Source organism: Uloborus diversus, chromosome 2 (assembly GCF_026930045.1).
Source record: "Uloborus diversus isolate 005 chromosome 2, Udiv.v.3.1, whole genome shotgun sequence".
In the NCBI taxonomy this organism is placed as follows: Eukaryota; Metazoa; Arthropoda; class Arachnida; order Araneae; family Uloboridae; genus Uloborus; species Uloborus diversus.
The window spans coordinates 140,491,716-140,506,333 of NC_072732.1; the positions used below are offsets into that span (position 1 = coordinate 140,491,716).

Sequence of the window (14,618 nt, forward strand, 5' to 3'; positions counted from 1 at the left end):
TGGTAGCTAATATAGAATTAGCAAACCAGATGAGCGACCGCAGCAATGGTGCTGTTCAACTCAAAGATTGATGGCAAAGCTAAGGTATTTTGTAGTAAGTTACAAAATACCTTAGCTAGTTTTTGTAACTTACTACACAATATCGGATTTGCTCGTGAGGATTTTTCCAAGATTAAAACCAAAGAAGACTTTCTAAAAAAAAGTCCTTGCCAGTGAAAAGTATATATGTAAATAAATATTGTTCAATTTTTTATTCCACATTCTAAGTGTTTCTTCTTACTAAAATTATTTTTAAATATTAACATGCAAGAAGTAGAACATTTAAATTTGTCTGCATGTGTCATTTCTTATTTCCCTTGTTTTAGATACATAATTAGTAACTCATAGCTTTGAGAATAAACTGCCTTGCAAAATACTCTAAAAGCCAGCCAGGGGTGTGCACCCTTTTGAATGCTCGTGACACGGGGGGGGGGCATTCCGGTGTCCCGGGGGGGGGGGGCATTCCGGTGTCCCGGGGGGGGGGCATTCCGGTGTCCCGGTTGAACACTTATGAAATCTGAAAAGCCTTATATATACTGACTACGCAAACAATCTTTTAAGAATGAGGAGGGTTACTCATCTTGTAAACAGGGATCCTTCAAATGTGGCTCAATATTTTGTCAACCAACTTTCGCTTTAGAATGAAATTTCTCAAGATTTTTACTCAGTATTCCGTTGACACGAAACTACCGTTCTTCCTGCCCCAATTTGATGCAAATATATTTACGCCAGCCAAAAGGAAGCCGCCCCAGGTACACACATTATTCCAAATGCATCAGTGTATCAATAGAACTCAGAATAAAGGTTTAAATATGAAGCCTATTAAATTTTCTGCTCAAAATATATTTGTTCTAAAATACTTTTCACTCCGTAGAAACTTCATTTTCTTTTTTTTTTCTTTTTCGAGAAAAAATTCATTTTACATAGCCTTAGTGGTGCAATCGGACTCAAGTAAAACTTTCTGAGCACAGTGTAAAATTTTCTGAAACTATTAGGAAGCTTGACCCCCCTCCCCGTACAAACTCTTCAAATTACTGAAAAAAATCATTTTCAAAGTTTTTTTTTTTTCAATAACTGTTTAGTTTTATAATGTGTTGTGAGCACAAAACTTTCGGAAACGGCAACCCAAAATTTTCGGAATTTTCTGCAATTTCAGATCACTAACACCACTGCATAATCTAACACATTTTCCAAAAAAAAAAAAAAAAAAAAAGTGCTTCTGAATCAATAAATACGCATAATGTAAGGAAATTAAATTTTTTTTTCTCTTAAAATCATTTGACGAAACGCATATAAGCAAACTACAATGACAATTTAAGCCGAAGAAGCAAGCGACCTTCAAAGTAAAATCCTGTCGAAAAAGTTACACTTTGTAGATTAAATATTTATACATGTTAAATAAGGAAGAAAAATTTAATTATTAGTTATACAATCAATTCAGGAAAAAAAAGTTTGTAGAAAAACAAGACACAGTAGAAAATTAACACTTGACTGAATATTTTTTAGGCATTATCACACGCGTTTTGTCATAGAAAGCATATGAATGCAGATCATTTAAGCCCGATTCACAACGCATTTAGATTCCTAAGACAGTGAAAGGAAGGATCGGTGAACGCACTATCCCGTTCCCAAAACGTTATTAATTATTTCACTCCAAGAAAAAATTATTCTCCTCATTTTCCACATTCAGACAATTTTAGATTCGTATCTGTCCCAAAACTACTTTTGGTAATCCACCACCTTTAACACATAATTCGTTTATTTTAACCAGGTTTTCGCACCTCTGTTGACTAATTTGGTGTCAAAAATAATAACTCTGTTAATTTTCTTCTCCATGAAAAATGAAACCGTAGTTGATTTGATATTTCACAAGCCTTTATCTCCAAGTTGTTCTTTGAAAGTTGCTTAAGTCTTATTGGTGATGTGATTAACAATTATAGAAGTATACTCATGACTGAACTGATTTCTTATATACACACAAAAACGTTACGAATGTATAAATTTTATCCAGAAACTCTGAATAATGTAAAACAATTGGTAGTATGTGACATTCAAAATTGGTGCAAGTTTTCTGATTACAAAAGATGGCACTTAACTTTAAAATACTGTGGTTCTTAGTTGTGTAAGTTGTCCTAAAATATACCTTTTGTGGCCAGAAAATAGAAACTATTTTTTGGTGCAAAGTGCAACATACCATCAAATGTTTTAGCGTAGCAGTGACGAAGTACAACAGTAAGACGCTTCCTAACAAAAAACGGATCCAGAAATTTTTCAAGGGAGGGGCGATTGATTTTTATTACTTACTTTATACTATGTGGGCTGATTTAAAAATATTGATCACTAAAGTTTTGGACTTAAATTCCGAAACAGTTCCGAGATAGGGTCCCAAATCCAAACCTCCCTTCTCCCAACATGATGGAAACGCGTCTAACATTGCGTTTTTTGAACTTCATTTTTGAAAAATTACCGGTGGAGAGTCCCCCAAGGGAAGGGCGATCGCACCCATCGCCCCTTCCTTGTATCCGTCCCTGCTTCCTAGTGCAACCTATTTTGTTCAACTACCAATAGATAATGAACATAAATTTTACACTTACAGGCAAGACTGACGACGGCTTTTCTGCTTTTGATACGTCCAGTGGAAGACCAAGCGTGACACACACAGCTATAGACATCCCCTGCGAGAATTTTCTCCACGTCAGTTCTAGTGACATCGACAGACACTTCCACCTGTCGCACACCTGTCATCGGGTTCACGTACTGCTGCAAACTGTGCTGCCTGTGCTCTGCCAACCGTCCATTGCATTCGAAGTACACCTGAAAAAAAAATGTAGGAACATGACGAATTTTTGCCTTTAACAAATATCTTTCATTTTTGTCGAATCACATACAGTGAATCCCTGATTCTACGTCCCCAGAATTTACGTTTTTCCTCCATCCCCTACCCCCCCCCCCATTTCACGGGGGGGGTGGAGGAATATTTATTTCATCCGGACCCAACTTTTTGTACACTAATAATGTTAATGTTGCCCGGATCGAGTTTGTTGTTTAGGAATTTCCCGCATTTCATTTTCCGTGGGAAATAAAACAAAAGGGAAAATGTTCTAAAATAAGCAAATGTTTCTTTTTTTCTTTTTTTTTTTTGCTTTAAAGCTAATCCATGCTGTTGAGAGTTACTCTATGAAAACAGAATTGCTACCGAGCCATCCGTAGCCGACGTTATGGACTTTTCGTCCACTAATGAAGAACCGAAAGCACAACCCGTCCCATCTTACAATATTGCATTAAAGGGCTCACAAATAGTGGAAGACTATTTTTTTTTCTCATTAAGACCATGAAAAAACCTTGTAAAGTATTTCAATCCAGGAAGAGGCTACATTTACTTTGAACTCAATGACCAAAAATCACTTAACTATAACGGACTCTTTTTAACCTAAACGCCCGCGGATTCGCAGCTTTGTTTTAAAATGATCTTTAATGATATTATAAAAATCTTTTTTCCGTAAAATATATTTTACACAAAAGTTATCTTTTCTATCTTTAGTTATTCTATTTGAGTATAACTAAATATTCGAGTATATGCTGTTTATGCATTTCCCGTATTTTACGTTTTCTCGCATTTTATGTTTTTAACCCAGTTCTTTGATAAACTTAAAATCAGGGTTTTACTGCATATAGTTTCAGGAGTCACTATGGACGAATATATTTGTCTTTCGATCAAACAGTCTATAACAAGCCACGAGATAACTCGTGTTGTCTTAACGCTTCCTCCATATTCCAATCTTGTTGTTGTATGGTAACTATGGTTTGTAATGTGTTGAGCAAAAAAAAAAAAAAAGTGAACTCATATTGAAAGCTGCTTGATATCTCGGGGGAAAATGAACTCCCGTAGAAAATTACCCGAGTAAAACACACCGTACCTTACGTCAATGCGTTAGTTTTTACTTATTCTTTGTCTAACAATTTCTTAAGAAATAACAATTCTGAAACCTAATTTTCGATTTATATAAAGATGAAGAGGCTTTTAAATAATTAACTAATAAGTTAACATAAGTATGTGTAGAACTAGTATATTATGTCCTACGTTCTAAGATACTTCCATTCAAATAATATCAGGGTTGCCATCCTTGGAGGAACAATTTGAGGAGCATCTGTGGTGGTTTTGAGGAGCAATTTAAAATTTTGTGGAGCAGTTCGGTATTTTGTATGAAAATCAATAAAAATAACTAAAACCACCACGCAATTTCAATCTTTGAATACAGCCCACTGCCGTGCTAAGCACAAAAGTCGTATCTGTACTTTTTATCAAAACTGAGTTACGATTCCCAGGTGATTCTCTGTCGCACTGCACCTAAATAAAATAATTTATAACGGGAAATATTTTTTAAAAAATTTTGAAAAAGTTGCATCTGAATCAAATACTACATGGAGATGCAAAACTTTAAACTGCAATTTCGCATTTTGAACTGAACTGCTGATACGACTTTCGCGCTTAGCACGGCAGTATAAACATATTTAATTTCCCATACTTACATGTTTGTTATGATAAAATAGCAAAATATAAATAAAATAAATTTCATTTTATTAAAATCTTCATGAACCATAAAAAATGCTTCGGGTTACAAGGAACCCCTTTTTTCAGTGCAAAATAAGTAAGCTTATGGATGAAAACCCATCCGACAAAAGCCATTAGCTCATTTATTTTGAATTGAAAAAGGAGTTCCTTATAAACCCGGAACACGTGTATACAGTAATCTGCAATTTTGTTCAATTTTACGTTATTATTTTTTTTCTTTCTTTTTCTTTTCTTTAAATTATTATTTTACTTTTCAAGCATGAACGTTATTTATTCAACTTTAGTATCATCAATAGTTACCCTACATTAAGTTTTCCAAACATATAAAAATTTCACTTTAATCAAAGTTTAATACGGAACGTTAGCTCTGAAGAAATATCAAAATTAAATTAAAAACAGCTGCCTCTGGAGCGGACAGAAATAATTCAAAATGAGATTTTCGTCGCAGCTCGGCTTTCTTGAAATCTGACATGGCCGATCAAAATGAGGAACGGCGTGTGGCAAAACCAGTTGTGATTTAATCGTAATTGAAAATGAAATCTTATAACCTTCCAACCGAGCTCCGAGAAACCGAGGTATTTTTATAATTCAGACGGGCAGGCAGAAAATTAAACTATTTTTATGCATAACCACATTAATGGATTTCTTGGAGAAATTTTTTCATCTAGAAGAACGGAATCGGATGAATATGTTTATGCGAGATTTTGTGTTATCATTATATTTATTTATTAAATTGCATTTCGTGTTCCGTTGAAGGGAAAGTTTGCTTCCAGTCAGCTTTGAGAGAAATTATGTTGTTAATTTTGACTTTTCTAAATTTCTGTTTTGTTAGTCTTATGGAAAATATGTCTAAAAGTTATCAAGATTCGTCTTAACTTTGAGGGACGTCTTGAAGCTACTACGAATGCATTAGTCAATGCAACTAACAATAAATAAATTAAAAATTAAACAAAAAAAAAAAAAAGACTGATTACCTATACCATTTTAAGAAGCTCCGCGAGCAAGAACACATTACAGGATTCAAATACTTTTAATTTTTTTCCAGATTTCACAGGAAACAAGGGAAAGGAAAGATAATCAGAACGTTAGTTAGAACTAGTAAAATTGGCTAGTCGCAAAAACAGAATTAAGAGGAAAAATTTAAGATTGTTTTAAAAGCCTTTCATATATGCTAAAAGAAATTACAGGTTTTTTTTTTTTTTTTTTTTGTTAAAAAACACAAACTGGAAACATATTAGAATTTTAAATCTTTGATATTTCTTTCCTTGTCGCCCAAGAATGACATAGTTACCAATCGCGTGAATAATGGCTCAGATTGACTTATAAAATCTGCTTTAGAGATTTAAAAAAAAAAAAAAGTTATATCTTCACTTCTTCCATATATAACTAAGAAGCTCTAAGCAAATTTTATCAGACTCAGAAAACTTCGTTCTTTCAATTGGTACCAATATTTTTAATGTTTTCACTGCCAAAATTGAAAAAAAAAAAAAAAAAAAAAACGCGAATTTTTGAAGTTTTTAATTAATATCTTCGATAATTACACAAAAACAAAACCTAGCTAAGAACACCCACGATCAAGTCTCGAATTAAAAAAATAAATAAATAAACAAATAAAATAAAAAATTATCAAAATCGGTTCATTCGTTTAAAGAGCTACAGTGCCACAAGCAGATGCACAGACACGTCGAAGTTATAACCCCTCCCCCTTCTTCCTTCTTTAGTCGGGGGTTAAAAAGGATAAGAACAAGATAATGAACACCCTAATTGCACAACATATCTTGGCAAGGTTAAATGGACTTCACTGCAAGTCACAATGGTCACAGTGAAAGTGACAGAATCGTGACCTTTCACGAAAGTTACTCTGACATAATTGTAGCATGTTTCACGTGTGACGACGCTGTAACAGTTTAATTTGCAATCGGTCACTTTGACATTTTGAAGACGTCACTACATTACTTCATGACATTACCACGGACTGACGTTCATAAGCTGTTTGCAAAATGTTGATGACTTTGTAGTGACGTTTTGTGAGTCACACGACTTTTACATGAGAGTCTTATTATAGTTACTGTGCTGTTTAGGGTAGCCCAAACTTAAGAATTTGATAAGATTTGCTTAAGAATTCAGTTGGGAAGAATTGAACGTGAAAAAAAGAAACTTTCATGCACATAGAAAAAAATTTGACTGTCATGATAAAAGTTGATGCAACGGAGAGCTTCTAAATATCAGTAACTGCATTACCAGGCGTTGAATGGTTTTCCTCGTAAATAAAAGTTGAATCAAGGGACGCATGTTCAACAATCAGGGTTACAAAAGGAAAAAAAAGTAGAATTTCCAGTCAATTCCACAATCGTGTAAAAAATATTTGAAAAACCACTTAAGAAACACATTCATTTTAAATAAACCAATTCGCAATAAGTAGAGAAAGCAATTGTAGGGCTCGGGACAAGGATGTGATAGGCCACATGCCACACGATGTGAATTTTTCATTAGGCCAATTCCCAACTTATAAAAAATATTTGTGGAATGTTTCAAAGGCATTAGTACATTCTATATTCTGCAATGCTCAGACCAGATATATTTTTCTTCCAAATAACATAATTCATTGTCATATTTATATCAATTTCAGTTATGAGAAACAAAAATTTTGACCGAAAAGTCACTTGTCATATTTCTGCCTTGAGTCCTCAATTCATCAATTCGGTGAAACTCACCTGCAGTGCATGGCGGGCCTTGCATGACAACGTAGCGGGTTTGTTTCGAATAACAAAAGAATCCTGAGGTTCTTCCAAAAATACCGGCGTCGTTGAAGGTTCTGGATCCTCTGTTGGTAAAGGGTCCAGCAAAAATCCTCCTGAAATAGATTATTGAAATTTAGCAAGAGAAGCAATGTTCATATATTTTATAATACATCGGATATAACCAAAAGGCTATATAGGGTATTCACTAATGAGCAACGAAATTTAGTAAATACAGTCGAATCTTAATAATTCGAAGCTTATAATTCGAATATTCCTTTATCGGGTCCCAAACTCTTAAGATTGTTGTGGAAACTTCCCATTACTCGAACTATCGATGACTCGAACGTTTTAGCCAGTCCCTTGGGACTTCAAGTTATCAAAAGTTCACTGTAGTCAATATTACAAATGTCCTAAAGGTTATCAATGCAAAAAAAGTACATTGTTCTTGGGTCTCTCTAAGTATTTTTCTTGCTTTAGAATGAAAAAAATCCTCCTTACTTCGATGCGTTTTTTCCGATTAAAAATGCATGCCTTTTTTTTAATTTAAGAAAATATCTCACAACAGAAAAGCAAAAAGTTCAGCTTCATTTGAGTGGCATCATTAAATCGTTGATTCAAGAGAAAAGATAGTTATCATTTGTAAGAATACAAAGTTTCAGTAACTGCTCTCGAAATACTGTAATTATCCAGATTTCTTACCTTTACCAAAGAGGTAGAGTTTTTACATTCAGAAAAAGTGTAGGGGTCCTAAATGAGACCTTAAAAATGTCTCTAGTTTTTTCACATGTTGCATACGTTTATAGTTTAGAAATATTACCAGACGCATTTCAAATGTTAAAAAAATACTTCAATGAGGCAAAACCTTATTAGAAAAACATTAAAACAAAAAACATTTTTTAAAGTTAAAAAAATTAAAATTTGGATCATTTAGCAACATATACAATTGATTGGTGGTAAATATTACAAGCTAAGCTTAATCACTTGCATAGCTTTCGTTCTCGAGTTCCTTTCTTCAGCGATTAAAAAAGTCAATTTAGAGAACATCCTGCATGTTGCCAATAAAAATGCTGTGAACTAAGTATTCATTAAATCTGCTAGAGAAGTTAATTTCGCATTTTCCACATGCCAAACTATTAAAAACGTGACGTCATCTTCTAGTACAATTAGCTGCTCCGTTTTTTTCCTGACGACTTTCAGAAATTCATTTTTAAAAGTCATCCTTGTTTCTGAGATTTAAAAATTCAATTAAGAGGGCATCCTACCTCACCAACAAAAAAAGCTCCGACTTAAGTACTCACTAAAACTTCTAGGAAAGTTGATTTTCCATTTTTCACATGCCAAGTCACCAGGCAAATGACGTCATTTTCCAGTACAATTAGCTGCATCGTATTTTCGCAGACGACTTTTAAAAATTAATTATGGAGTTCTTTCGGCAACAATACATAACTTCTTTAACCTTCTTAAGGAAATAAAGTAATTTGTTAAGTGGAAACTTCCATCAGAAAGCAGTCCACCCACAAAAGAAAAGAACAGATAGAGAAAGACAAACGAAAAATTTAGACACATCGGCAAAGAAACACGACCCAGGTGCTGGGAAGTTACTTAAACACGGCTACTGTATTACCAGAAAGAGCAATTTCTCGCGCGGTTTAACTTCACGCCCTGATAACTCTCCCTCACTCTTCATCCCTCAGTTTCATCCTTTAGTTCCACAGCCTCCGGGAGAGAAGATTCCCACAGTGGCGTCGGAATAAGAAAGCTTTCTTTACAGACGCATCAGCAGATTTACACGACTTTACGCGTGCGACTTCCATGTAAGAAATCATTATCCTCTGTTAGTGCTGTGTTCGGGGGTCCATAAATCGGAAGCGCGGGAGATGGGGGTTCCCCCCCCCCCCCCCCTTCCCTCATCTTATCTTCACGGACGAACTCATGCTTTGCGGTAAGAATATATTAAGAGAAATACTGTTACAACGAAATTCAAGGGACCGCAAATTTTGTTCGTTGTGACGAGAAATTGGTTGTAATGGAACTCGGGCCCGGCAACAGGCCATGTCGGCCTAGTCGGAAACTAGGGGCTCGGGCCTGGGGGGGGGGGGGAGGGAGGGCGGCGACACTGACGCAAAGGAGAAAAGAAAAAAAGAGAAAAATACGAAAGGAAGAAACAAAAGGGGGGGGGGGGGGGTACTCCGAAAAAGAGAAAACATAAAGATCAAGAAAAATTTACTCTTTCTGTATTTACTGTCGTAGCACTTAAAATAGAGTTTACTGTTTTCTAGTAAGCAGTTTTGATTTATTTTACCTCCCCCCTTTTTAATCCCCCTTCATTCTTCTTTTCCCCTTTTCCTTTCCTTTTTTTTGGGGGTGGGAGGGACCCGGCAACATAACTGACAAGGGGCCCGCCTTGGTTCTCTGCTGCCCTGATGGAACTCAAGCAATGTAATAAAAGTCCAATCCAGACTGAAAATTTATTTCAATGAAATGGATAATTCCTTGCATTGGTATTCGTTGTAACGGGATTTCACTTTATTTCAGTCCCACTGACTAACTATTTATTCTTTACGGGCCATAGGGACTTAAATGTCCCTTAATTCAAAATTTATTTCTCAGATTATCAAATACAAATAGTTTATAAATTATATTTTTACTATGTTTTTGAGATACTAGAATCTGAATGCAGTAGAACTCCGATTTTTCGCTTTGCATCGGATTGCTGATTAAAAACGTATCAAATAAGAAAATATAAAATCGGGAGTGAGGTATTTTAAGAGCCTGTACTTTGAAATAAAAATAAGTTCATCGGCTACAACTAGGGATTGCAATACCGGACCAAAAATTCAATACCGGTATTTGTTATTTTTAAAACGTGATACCGGTATTAATACCGGTATTCGAAATTTCTCAAAAAATGCTTGAAAACATATTGTTTCGTCACAACATTTCATAGTTTTGTACGAAAAATGTATTATTTATGAAAACGTATTGTGAACAAATATAAAAGGAAGGAACAAGTGTCATAATAAAAAATTAACAATAGTAACAGTTGAAAGTACACTTTCTGAATTTACATCTCCTTTTATTGTCTATAAGTCCTTCATCTTCAAATAAATTGGTCTCTTGCGTGTTATTTTTTGGATAAATCCTTTTGTGTGTGTGTGTAGTTCTTTTGTATTGTGTGCATCATTATTTATTTGTTTGTTTGTTTTTTAATATATAATTTATTTATATTTTCTCTTATAGCTAGTTGTAATTTCTTTCCGAAATAAGATAATTTTTCAATATTAATACCATTTTCTGTTGAGCAGGGGAGGTTTGTGTTTGCTTTTTATTAGCCCTTTGGTTTGAAACTTAGATAAACTTGACTAAATTTGATCTTGTAAGTTTCTCTTATTCGTTTTCACTTCCTTTTCAAAATTCTTTAAAGTTAAAATTATGTAAATATCTGAAAATATGTTTCAATTAATTATGTTTTACCTCTATGCTAATTTTTAAGGCACTATATGATTTCTAAATATTATCTTGCAAAGTATAAAGCCAAATAGCGAGACGGGACAACAAACCAATACTGATGACAGCAAATTACCAATTGTTACGCTAACAAGAAAAAGATTGTCAAAATGTAATACAGTTGAGACAAAAGGTTAAAAAAGAAATAATAAAGTATTACTGCATTTGATGGTTTGAATAAATTGTTCATAGGACAAATGAATTCAAAATTACACTCGAAATTAACTTTCACAAAAAGGAAAATGAGTGATCAGGTTAATAGAAAAAAAACATATGGCGCACAAAAGCGCACGAAAACTCGATTCATCTCACCATCTAGTAATGACAATATCAATTTGCACTCTTTCCGCTATTTTTCTTCAATGATATTTTATTAGTTTGTACGTTTGAAGTCAATTTTTTACATCAACAATGGTTTTGTATCATGGGAAAAGAAATGCAGATTCAAAGTATAAGTAGATATTTTATGAGTTAAATTGAAAATTCTTCAATTGAAACTTTTTATTACTTTCAGATTATATCGAAAACACACCGGTATTTTATCTCATCAAATACCGGTATTATGAAATTACAAAATTGCTCGACTAGCTGCAACGAATCTCTCAAAAAGCAGTGGGAGAAAGAATGCTGAGAATTGAATTGAAATTTTCATACTTTCATTCCATTTGTCAGTTTGTATAACTTCCACAATGGGGTCGCTTCCAAAATTTTTAAAGTTTTTTTTTTTTTGCTGAAAGAGCATGCTTCAAAACATAGGATCTGACCATTTTTTAAATAATTTCTTTAAGTTTAATATTTTTAAAAAAATACTTAAATCGGTGCGCTTTCATTGTTTACGCTTCAGTCCGATGACATCACAAATGATGAAATGCCATTCAGTGTTGCCATTCACAGAGCAAAATATTTAATTCGCATCTTTACTCACGTGTATAGGCAACGATATGGTTGATAGCAAGCGTAGAGCGCAATTTTAATTCGCTTCTTTATTATCATAACGTGAAAACGTGGTAGAAAGATGCGCCAAAGAGCATAATTTTTGACGTCATCAAGACCACGCCTTGTTTGAAAAATCGGACACTTTAAAAAATTTATTATAAAATAATTGTAGGGAAAATGAAAGTTTTTTTTCTGGGTTCATGTTTTTTTTTTTTTTTTTTTTGCTTATTCTATCAATTTCAGTGACAAAAAGTACTTCTTTTGATTGAAGGAAACATCCCCATTGAGGATGTTATGAAAACGCGTAACTTGATAACGATACCGCGTAGAGAAAATGCGTGAAAATAATAAACGTTTTAGAAACCACCACGGAAAAATGAATGCCAGCAAAATTGTGTTTTAGAAAAATTTATAAAAACTGTAATATGGATTGCAAAACAGGCTGGAGTAGAATGAATGCAATTTTGGAACGTCTCTGTAAGCTTTAAAGAAATTCACTCAAAGACCTTATTAAATTTACTAAAAATGCACAATATCTTTCTTCGAAGAAGAATGCAATAAAAATAATAAGATAGTTTATGCTCTTCGATTTGTTTTTCAAATTAAAACATAGAAAACACTGTAAAAATTTCAGCAGATAATGATGCACTGAAATTTTAACTCACTTACAATAAAACAAAGGGGAAAAGACGAAGAGGGGGGAGGGAGGAATGAGATTACACCACACCACTTTTCCTTTCGTTGTATCCGTTAAAATCCTTTCAAAACTATCACATTAGTTTTATATAAAATTTTTTACATTTTCCAAGTTATTTTTTTTTTTTTCAACAAGAGAACAGAGAGCAAAAACTGAATGTAAAGTTCTAAAGATATGAAAAGTTTTTTTGTTTTTTTTTCAGAATACTTTCCTAAAAAAGTTTGAAATGTTGTTTTCTTTCGACCAAAAGAGTATCCCCCCCCCCCCAAGTTTACTTCATATAAAGAATAGATTGCGTGCTAATTACTGATTAAGATTTTGATAAAATAATCTGGAGTAATTTCCGAGATGGAACTTATTTGCAGATAATAATCAGTTAATTAAACTTTAGTCTATTATTAAAAATAATAGGTTTCATCCATCATGTTTTTTGTGCTGAACTGTAACGGGGGAAATAATTGCTTCTGATTCTTGTTTTTTTTTTTTTTTTTTTTTTTTTTTTATCCTCCTCTTTTATTTTTTCTTTCCTTTTTTTTTTTTTCATTCTTTGAAAAATGATTTATTTCATATCACAAAGAGATGAGTACAATCAACATGAATAGTGTCTTTTATAAGTTATATGAAAGTGGAATGCCGTTCATGTGTAAAGAAAATATAGTTACAGAACGAAATTATCAGAGATAGAAGCATCAATCTGTAGCTTTTGCATAAGCAATATCTTTAAAAAACGAAGAAAGTTTACTTACAATTACATATGCAATTTCAAAATGTTAAAAAAATGAAATAAAACTAGTATGTTGTGGTCATCACAAAACTTTCTTCTATATTTTTCGTTTTTCTGATCCCTCCCCATGCTTGACGAGGAAGCAATATTCCTAACAAAAACGAAATTACACATGCAAAAACTTGACGACCATCCCAATGTCTGAATTATTGTAAAAACAAAACAAAGAGCGAAAATTGAAAGTTACTTTAAAAGCCTTACTTGAATTAATTACAAATATTTTATTTATTAACAAACATAAGATGGCAACAGTTAAAAATTTTAAATCATTGAGATAATATTTCCGATAAAAACAATGGAGGCAAGGCACTTAGTATGCAGTCCTCGACATAAATGCAGTTGAAGTCAGTTGTGACTCTTGAATAGAATAGAATAGAATATTTCCGATCATTTCCATACAATTAAAATCACGAGAAATACGCAGACGACAATCTATTACGATTTATCTTTCTTATTGTTGCATTAATAAAACTATTTTTATTCGCAAAAAAAATCAACACCTCTTGGAGCGATTGGAGTCAAAATTGAACCAAAGCCTGTTTACGTATGGATTCACATATATTCCAAATTTCAACCAGAACGTAGCATTACTTCTTGAGATACGGCACTCACAATGAAAAAAAAGAACGGGCGATTGCGCTACCCTCTTTTTAGCTGTTGACACCAAAATAAAATCAGCTCTTATACCCACTAAGGGCTACTTGTCAAAAAAATTTTGTTTGATTCCGTTCGTTATTTATTGAGATACAGCAGTCACAATTGACGACAAAAAACGTTCCATAACTCAACCCCCGTTTGAGCTATTGACACCAAAATTGAATCAGCACCTGCTCCTGTTAGGGGCAACATATGGACCAAATTTTGTTTGATTCCGCCAGTTACTTCCTAAGGAATAGCAAGCACGCGAACTCAAAAAACGTTTGATAACCGGTTTGATTTGATTCTCTGGATAATTTATTTATACTAGATGAGTCGCTCGACTTTGCACGTACAGGAAAAGTCTCAAAACAAAAGTCAGAATTTTATTTGTTCATATTCGAGAAAATAAATGGCAACAGATCTTTTTTCTCAATGATTTTCTTCACCGCTACAGATTTTAATAAAAGCATTGTTACGAAAAGTTGAGATGAAGCACTGAACAATAATTTGAATGGAGAAAAGCCGTCGAAAAATAGGGATTTTATGTCGAAATGAAACTTTCATAATTAATAGTTTTTAATTGATATATCCGCTAATTATTATCGGAGGATTATGTTAAATAGCCAAACAAAGACGGGAAAATTAGGAATGTACCGATACCTGATTCGATGGTCAGTTCATTGGCATTCGGGAGAAGTAACT

General features: G+C 33.5%; 1 protein-coding gene across 1 annotated transcript in view; it reads right to left on the reverse strand.

The window, feature by feature from the left end:
• LOC129217375 (netrin receptor UNC5B-like) overlaps positions 1-14,618 on the reverse strand; it is a 408,265-nt gene that overhangs the window by 275,238 nt on the left and 118,409 nt on the right. The window contains 2 exon segments of the mRNA XM_054851665.1: positions 2,634-2,853; positions 7,327-7,466. Coding sequence (XP_054707640.1) covers positions 2,634-2,853; positions 7,327-7,466 — 360 coding nt within the window.